The following is an 8,833-nucleotide window of genomic DNA, read 5'->3' on the forward strand; positions in this document are numbered from 1 at the left end:
AGACAAAACAAAAGCAGTAGAAGCAGTTGGATTACTACACCAGGTTAATACTTTTAAGTTCCTTGCTTCGTTAATAATTTTTCAGCATATTATGTCTATAACTAAGTTACTGTCAGATCAACTTCAGAGTAAAACAATTAATCTGTCTAGTGCAGATAGCTTAGTGTTGTCAACTACTACCACATTGAAAGATCTTCGTAGTAATGATGCTTGGGAGCGTACCTATAAGTACATCTGTGACGTAGCAGCATTAAATAACATTGAACAATCCAGTATACATGTGCGACCTAGAAGAAGACACCAGCCACCAGTTGCATTAGAAAATTCTGTCAGTTTTGAATCTATTGGGCATTGAGAAAGTTTAAGCTGCAGTGATTCCATTAAAATTAATCTCTACTTTGTTGTGATTGATATAGTGTTGTCTGAATTAAACCATCGTTTATCTACTTGTAATCTTGATCTCATGAAATCTCTTGATGCTTGTAATCCTCTTTCTCCTCATTTTCTGGACTGTTCTTTGCTTGCTTCTTTAGCTTCCTCTTATGGGATTAATGATAGACAACTTAACACTGAATGCATTATTGCCAAAGGATCTCTTAGCACAGATGATGAACTGTCTATAGAGAAGATCTATTTTCAACTGTTATCATTACCGACTGCCTTCCCTACATTAACAACTCTCTTCAAAATAGCAATGACTATTGTTGTCAGCACAGCTCAGTGTGAGCGATCTTTTTCAGCTATGAGTAGGATAAGAACACATTTAAGAACAACCATGTTGGATCAAAGATTAGCAGATATCTCCTTGTTATCACTGGAGCGAGATCTTACTACTAGTACAAACTTTATTGAAGATACTATCAAAGATTTCGACGGCATGCATAAAAACAGGACCATTGTTTTGTCTTAACTTACAGTACTGAAATTTAATGATAATAAAAATTTAATTAACAAAATTAATTAATTAACAAATGCCACACCCCCTCTAAAAGGGGCCCAGGTATACTTTGAGACCCAGCTACGCCACTGCCCTCATTTAGTATTCTTGAAGAAATGGAGCGTTAAATAATTGATTTTAGCAATGGAACTACACACATTTCTTAAGCTTTTATTGAACTCAATGGATCAGGAGTTTCACCTGTTTTAGATTCCACTAAACTAAAAGCTCAACCACAGTTGTTCCCTGACCTACAACAAGGAATAAATCAAGAGAACGCACAAGTCTTCCGTATCAAATAGGTAGTCAGCACTATTACAGATATTATCAATACTATTCCAGTCAATGAAGCAATCTTGTCTCAGATTGGCACACTCTTAACAATAGACTATACCATACCAATGTGAAATGCAACATCTGAGAGATTGTTCTCTACACTAAGGAGATTGAAAAATTGTCTAGAGAGTACCATGTCAGAAACTAGACTAAATAATATTATGTTACTACATTTACACAAGGATGCAACTGATCATAAAGACCGTTTGCAAGTAGCTAAAGATTTTATTAGCATAAATGAAAGGAGAAATTTTTTGGGGTTTTTTGAATTAAAAAAAGTTTATATTAATCACTAACAATGATGCAATAATTGACCATGCCTCTATAAATAATGAAGAATTTGTGAAAAATTTTGGCGTGCTTCACGCGCCAACACTTACCTCTCCCTTTGTTGTTTCTTTTCCACTACCACTGATATAAGTTGCTTATAAAAGCATTATAAAGTATTTGTAATCACTTAAAAGGAATACTTTCAAATAAAAATGATTGGTGGTAACAATTTTTGGCCAATAGAATATTACATATTTTTGGTAATAATTATCGTAATAATCATTTTTACACAATGAACGTAATTGTTATTTGTGAGGCGCCTTTTATTGTTTAAATACTACAACAATATGCTTGTTCTCAATGCAGATTGTAACTCCTTTCATTGCAACAAGATCTAGATTCAGTATAATCTTTTGTATAACCAATTACTGAAGGCTTTTCATATCACTGAAATCTCATACATTCAAAGTTTCCTGTTAAAAATAATTATTTTTACTTTTTAAAAGAGTTAAACATTGCAAAAAATAAAGATTGAACAAAATAGAAGAACAAGAGGACTGATCCACATGAAGTTATCATGGTGTATATTCTGAATTTGTGAGTTGATCTGCATTCTAGGCACACACCTGTGCACGCCCACGTGGTCGTTCTGCATGTGGAACCATCTGCACTGATCCGTATTGCCTCTTGGCATGCCTTATACTTAACGCTCACATGTTATTCCTAGCATCAAAATTTTTGACTATGATAATTTTATACATGCACATTTAGACCTACAAATGTACTAACACATAAATAATTGTTTAAAGCTCTGCTTTAAACAGAGTTAATGGCTTGGGTGGGAGACGAGCATGCGCACTGCCTGATGTACGTGGTCTCGTCAGCACCATCACTATCATTGAGTTTTTTGTCATCAACTTCAGCATCGTGCTCTCACTCTCCCTAATTTTTATGTCTCATGCTCGACTATGAGTTCCCGTAGATCCTGCCGCAGCCGCGGCCGTGGTGTGATGTCAGCAAGTGGTTCTCTTCATTCCATTTCAGTCACCGCTTGTAGCTCTGACACAGGACGTCTTGGCCGTCATCAAGGGTGTAGCGTAAGGGTCTCTACTGCCCTCGTTACTGCTACTTTCCCTAGTGAAGCCAGACCAATCAGTGTTCCCACCGCTTCTGTACCTGTGGTCGACTCTAGGAATGACCTTGCCATTATTCATCAGGAGTTCCAATCCTTCTTACAGCAGTCTCCTCCTTCCTCTGCTACCCCGTTGAGTCAACCTGCCATCAGTACTAGTCCAGGTTTGCCTGGTGTGGGGTGGTTTTTGTGATGTTGCTAGCATTTTTCTGTCAGATTTTGTGTGTATGTGTCTTTGTGTGTTATATATGTTGCTAGATCATCTTTCTGATAATCTGCGACTCATCCGATTGTCTGCTATAGCTCCTAGCCATTATGTAACATATAAAGCATGGGTGGTAGTGCTATCTGCCATAGAGCACTACCACTTATCCTATATACAGCATAAAGTAGACTTGGACAAAGGTAGCCATCTTGCATAGCAACTGAGCATGCGCAGTAGAGCAGAGAGGACATTGTCACGTGTATTAGACAATAGACAATGGAGGATCAAGACGAAGACTCTGTGGAAAACGCTGCTGAAGATGAACCTCCAAAGAAAAAGACACGTTTGACTTTATCATTAAAGAAGCGCTTCAAAAAGATGTCTCAGTCAGAAGTTTCTGAAGCCAGGAGAGGTTATGTTCCAAACAGTACACATGGATGTAATAATTGGGCTTTGAATAACTTCAAATCATTGCTCGCTTCTCTAAAAGATGGTGAGGGTCAGGAACAGTATCCTCCTCATATACTACTCTCCAATGATCCTAAACTACTGTGTTCTTGCCTTTGCAGCTACGTTATGAAAACAAGAAAGGAAAATGGTGAGAAATACCCACCAAGGTCTATTTTGAAAATTCTTTCTGGCCTACTTCGATACATGCATGGAGAAAAAGCCAATGCATTTACGTTTTAGATGATAAGGATCCTAACTTCATTTCACTTCACAATGTCATGGATTCTTACTTTCGACAGCTGCATGGAGAAGGAATAGAGGCAAGGCCTTATAACAGTGACTTAGTTAATGCTGAAGAAGAGGAGCAGCTTCGGGTTAGTCGCGTAATGGGGATTGATAATCCTAGGGAGCTCCTTCATGCCATTTTCTTTTACTGTGGACTCAATTTGTGCCTTCGTGGTGGTGAGGAGCATCGTTCTCTTAAAGTATAACAGTTTCAGCAGTTGGAAGTTCCTGATTCTAATAACCCATGGAAAATGACAGTCTGCTATAAATACATAGAGCATGGAAGCAAAAATATCCATGGTGGCCTAAAGCAACTAAAAAAGAGGCAAGCTAATAAAGTTGTGCATCACTTTGCTAATGCTAAATTGGGTGTGAGGTGTTGTGTTTTATTGCTCGATTTGTATTTATCTAAACACCCTACTTTTGTACCGGATTGTCCAGATGCAGATGCATTCTACCTTCGGCCACTAGATCAACTTCAAAGTAGAGATAAGGCTTGGTTTTATGCAAGGGCTATTGGGCACAACACCTTGAAGGGTCTCTTAAAATATATGTGTATAGAGGTAGTTTTATGTTCAAATGGCAAATCTAACCATAGTCTTAAAGCAACTGCTGCTACCAGAATGCTTGATGCAGGCTTACCTGAAAAGATAATCATGGACAGGACTGGTCACCATTGTCTTGATGGTCTGAAGCCATATTCAAGAATGATTGATCGTCAGCAACAGCTTGTTTCCACTGTACTTGCTACCTCAAAAACTATTCAATAAAACATTATTGAAAAAGAAAAAGTCAAAGAAAAGATAACAAGTGCCGAAAGTATTGAAGGGAAGGTGACAAATGTTTTGCATAATGCTGATGAAGTTCAAGAGAAGATTACAAATGTTTTGCATAATGCTGATGAAGTTCAAGAGAAGATTACAAATGTTGTGCATAATTGTGGCAAAATCACTAAGTGTGTTTTCAATTTTACCTTTTAAAATCTTTGTGATTCATTATTAATTTTACTATCAATTTCATCTTTTAAATTAATGTCAACCTTTATCAATGTGATTTATTATTAAATTACTCTTACTGGTCTGTTATACAATAGCAAACCTGAGGGGAGGTCTGCTATTACAATAATAGACCTGAAGAGAGGGCTGCTATTAGTGGTTGTGAGGGCGGGTCTGCTTTCACAAGTAGCAGACCTCGCGGCTCATTTGATCTACATCACTAGTATACTTCATACTGTTTTTAGCGTAATGGGTCTATTTTAGTTGGTATCAGTATGTCTGTGGCCTAGTTGGTGCATTCGTGTGAGTCTCGGGTTATTGAGTTGCTAGGACCTTTGAATTTTGCACTGAGAGCTGATTCCGCTGTCCCCACTGCACTACAGTATAATCCTTGTGTTCCTTGGTTTGTGTCCAGCAGATTGCTCTTCTTGGGAGAGTCGTTTGTTAGCTAGATAGCCTTCATGTGTGGTTCTGCTAATTTGTCTACCTTGCACTCTCTTTGATTGCTGCTTGTTTCCATTGCTATAGTTTTACATGCTACTCTTTGGCATGGTGCGGTAGCATTCTTATGGTTTTATTGCTGTTATCCCCTTAGTTGCAATTAGCATTGGCTGCATCTTGACTAGGGCATTGCTGTGGGGTGGCTGTTAGTTTTTACTGTGGTTGCTATATTTGTTTGTTTATAGTATTGTTATTGTGGTGAGTGTTCCCATAAAGGTACAATGTTATAATTCTTCTTAGTCTGTTTTATTGTTAATTCACTAGTACAGATTGCTTGTATGATAAGTATAGGCAATTACATTGTTTTGTGATTAATATTGTTAGTGTGTTCATGAGTTGGTCTCGTTAGTAGGTTAGGTTCTCATGCTTCCCCCATATTTGGCATCACTTTGTTGTGTGGGTGTGAGGGAGTTACTGGCCTGCTGCCTCTTTTTGTCTGACCGCTGCTGTTTTATTGTTTTGGTTTAAGAGCTATACTTATTCTTACTGTTTATATTTACTGTGATTATTACGTTTATTTTCCTGGTTAATGCAGGCATTTATCTTTATTGTCATTAGTATCGTGTATTTATTTATTTCTTTAGTGGTTATTATTTGGCTATTTATTTGTTCATTCTTACATTTACTTGTTTTTATGTTATGTTATTATTATTGTTACCATTATTGTTGTCATTATTGTTATTACAATTATTATTGTTTATGTATGTATATATTAATTTATTTGTCGATTTATTTTATTTTTATTTTATTCATTTATTAATGGATTGTGACCATAATTGACAAAAGGTACCTTATGGCGGATTTTAAAATTCATCATTATGATGAAAAATATCAACCTGTGGGCGCTCTGTTGGACAACCACTGTTTCTAAAAGTTACATAGTAACTTTTTGCATCCTGTGGAGTAATTTTATGATAAATGGAGCTCAGTAAGTTGCATTTTGTTGGCTATAAAGACAAATTTCACTACCCGCCATAAGGTACCTTTTGTCAATTATGGTCACAATTAATTAATTTTTTTGTTGTTCTTGGTTAGGCAACTTCTTCATATTGTCTTGGTTGGGGGTTTATCCACCTCTTGCTGTCACTTATATGATGCTTTCTCTCTGTAGTTGATCAATTGGGCTCCATGCTTCCACCGGGATCGATAGCCTCTGTTCCACTGGCTGTATCATGGACTTCTCTTGGAGCAGTGGCTACCCCTGGGGTGTCTGATGATCATGGTCTCCCAGGGTGTTTAGGACCGGCCCCAGTTGGGTCAGTCCCGTTCCCTACTGTATCAAAGGGCTATGGCCTCCCCGCTAGTTTCATTCCCTCTCATACACAGCACCTCGACGTCATCTTTTCTCCCAGTTTCACGTCTGGGTCTCATCCTTTCTCCTGCTGCTAACCGTATTCCCACAGTCTGGTCCAGCGCATTCGCCATGGGGAATTTGTTGAGATGCGGGACCTTTTAGCTGACAAAATATCTCTGTTTAATCAATTGGAAGACATTCATCGCCACTCCAACAGTATTCGGGCACGACTTTGAGAGGTCCCATCTCTGGTGTCATGGGTTTAATGTTTTGCAGCTTTTGTGGTTGTTCTGACTTCCGATCCTAGGACTAGGGATATGTTAGCATACTGCCACCTCTTTAGACGGGAGGCACTTAGGCATGGTGGTAATGGCTGGCAGGAGTATGACAGGATTTTCTGTTCTCAAGCGGCCATCAACCCGCATCTGCCTTGGCACACCCTCCACCCGGGACCGCAAGTGGCAAATGTTCTGAGCAACAGGGGGGCTTCAGGTGGTACTACTTGTAGTATTTGCAGGGAACAGGACCACTCTGTTGGCCAGTGTGCTTTGTTTGGAGTCCAGCAGCCATTGCTTCCTCTGGCGTCATCCAGCAGTCAGTCCTGCCGTTCTCAAAGGGTCGATCATCTTTGCACTCTTTGCACTTTGTGGAATAGAGGAAGTTGTGCATTCCCAGGGTCATGTATGTACTGACATCTGCCTCGCATGTCGGGGGGGACCACAAGTTTGTAAACTGCCCAACAGCTGAAAAGAATTGACTCCCTGCTAAGCTGACGTCTGCCACCCCGATCCTAGGATTGTTTTCTGGTGGACTCTGCTTATTACTGTCTATTGGTGTTTGTTATCCGGAAGTCTTGTCTACTGTCTGTTAGTTTTTGTTATCTGGAACTCATGTCTAATTATATTTATTGGCTTTTTGTTATCTAGAACTCCTGTCTATTTCTGTCTATGGCCTTTTGTTAGCTAAAACTCTTGTGTATTACTTGGTGTGTATTTCTCTTTACTTCATGTATATCTCCTTGCTTTAAATTTTGATCTGTTTTGCTTCTTAAGTGTTAGAGCTGTTGCCTTTACTGTGGTTGTTTATGTGTGGCATAACCGCGTCTTCTCTCCCTTCTGTAGGTCGTTTGTTGCTGCCAGAGTTTGTCTTGAGCCTCATGGGTATTATGGGGTAATGCTAATAGGTATACCGCTGACCTTTTGGCTTTGCAATCCCAGCAGGCTTGATTTCATCAGTGCCCACCCTTTGCTCGTGCTCCATCCCAAATCGTGATTTCTGCACTTCAGCCAGCTCTCCAGCTCCACCCAGACCAACGCTTTGTGGCCTACTATGGCGGGGGTTGCAGATGGGCTTTCATATTGGCTTTGATAGGGGTTGCCCACTGGCTTCAAATCAGCGGAACCATCCCTCTGCTGTGCATCACCCTGAGGCTGTGCACGATTATTTACAGGCTGAATTGGCTTGTGGGTCTTTAGTTGGTCCCTTGGCCCCCTTGCTCACTGCCTTTGTTCATACTAGTCCTATAGGTCTCGTTCCTAAACCCCATTCAGACAAGTGGCGACTGATTGTTGATCTGTCTTCACTGGATGGTGCTACCATAAATGATGGGATTGAGCCTGACTTCTGCTGATTGATGTATGTGTGAGTGGACAACGCAGTTGCCATTATTCAGCAGCTTGGTCAAGGGACTCGTCTGGTCAAAATGGACATTAAGGATGCGTACTGGGTTGTTCCAGTTCACCCTGATGACTATCTATTTTTGGGGATTTGCTGAGATAGTCAGGTGTATGTGGACAGCAGCTTACCATTTGGTCTGTGGTCGGCTCCCAAAATATTTACAGCTTTTGCCGACATGTTTGCATGGGTTATTCATTGCCTTGGGGTTTGTTGGCTCCTTCATTATCTCGATGACTTCCTTTTTTCTGGGGCCACAGGCTCCCCGGAGACAGCATGCTGTTGTGCTGGCATCCCAAGTGTTCTCTCACTTGGGTATTCCCATCGCTACCCGTAAGATGGAGGGCCCTGCAACAGCAGTGACTTTTCTTGGCATTCTGGTGGACACAGTCAGATTTCAGTTACACCTCCCACCACAAAAGGTTACTAAACTTTGGCTTTAGTCCAGAGTTGGCGTCTGAAGCAGTCATGTGCTCATAAGGAACTGAATCATTTGTTGGTCATGTTGCTCATGCTGCTACTGTCATTTGCCCAAGGAGAATTTTTCTGAGGCACTTGTCTTCTTTATTGTCAAGGGTTGGCAAGCCTCATCACTTTGTACGCTTAAATGCCTCTGTCAGGGCTGACTTACAGTGCTCGTCCCACTTTCTCCAGCTTTGGAATGGTTCCTCATTTTTTTCTCCTATACCATCTACTCATGTTTACTCGGATACATCAGGCCTTAATGGCTGCAGGGCATTTGAGTGCTTGTTGG

At 40.1% G+C, this 8,833-nt stretch overlaps 1 protein-coding gene across 1 annotated transcript; it reads left to right on the plus strand.

Annotated features, from left to right (window-relative positions):
* The first annotated feature begins 3,156 nt into the window (after nucleotides 1–3,156).
* On the plus strand, nucleotides 3,157–3,821 carry LOC105313420 (uncharacterized). Its single transcript, XM_011406874.1, has 2 exons — nucleotides 3,157–3,478; nucleotides 3,571–3,821. Exons 1-2 carry the CDS (start codon nucleotides 3,157–3,159, stop codon nucleotides 3,819–3,821), a joined length of 573 nt encoding a protein of 190 aa, XP_011405176.1.
* The last annotated feature ends 5,012 nt before the right edge of the window (nucleotides 3,822–8,833 follow it).

This window comes from Amphimedon queenslandica, unplaced genomic scaffold, assembly GCF_000090795.2.
Source record: "Amphimedon queenslandica unplaced genomic scaffold, v1.1 AMPQUscaffold_13522, whole genome shotgun sequence".
NCBI classification, from domain to species: Eukaryota; Metazoa; Porifera; class Demospongiae; order Haplosclerida; family Niphatidae; genus Amphimedon; species Amphimedon queenslandica.

Excerpts from the sequence above, each read along its gene's own strand:
- LOC105313420 (XM_011406874.1), top strand. The coding sequence starts at position 3,157 with ATGGAGGATCAAGACGAAGACTCTGTGGAAAACGCTGCTGAAGATGAA. Across the intron at positions 3,479-3,570 it reads GAAAACAAGAAAGGAAAATG|ATGATAAGGATCCTAACTTC; the intron begins GTGAGAAATACC and ends TTTACGTTTTAG.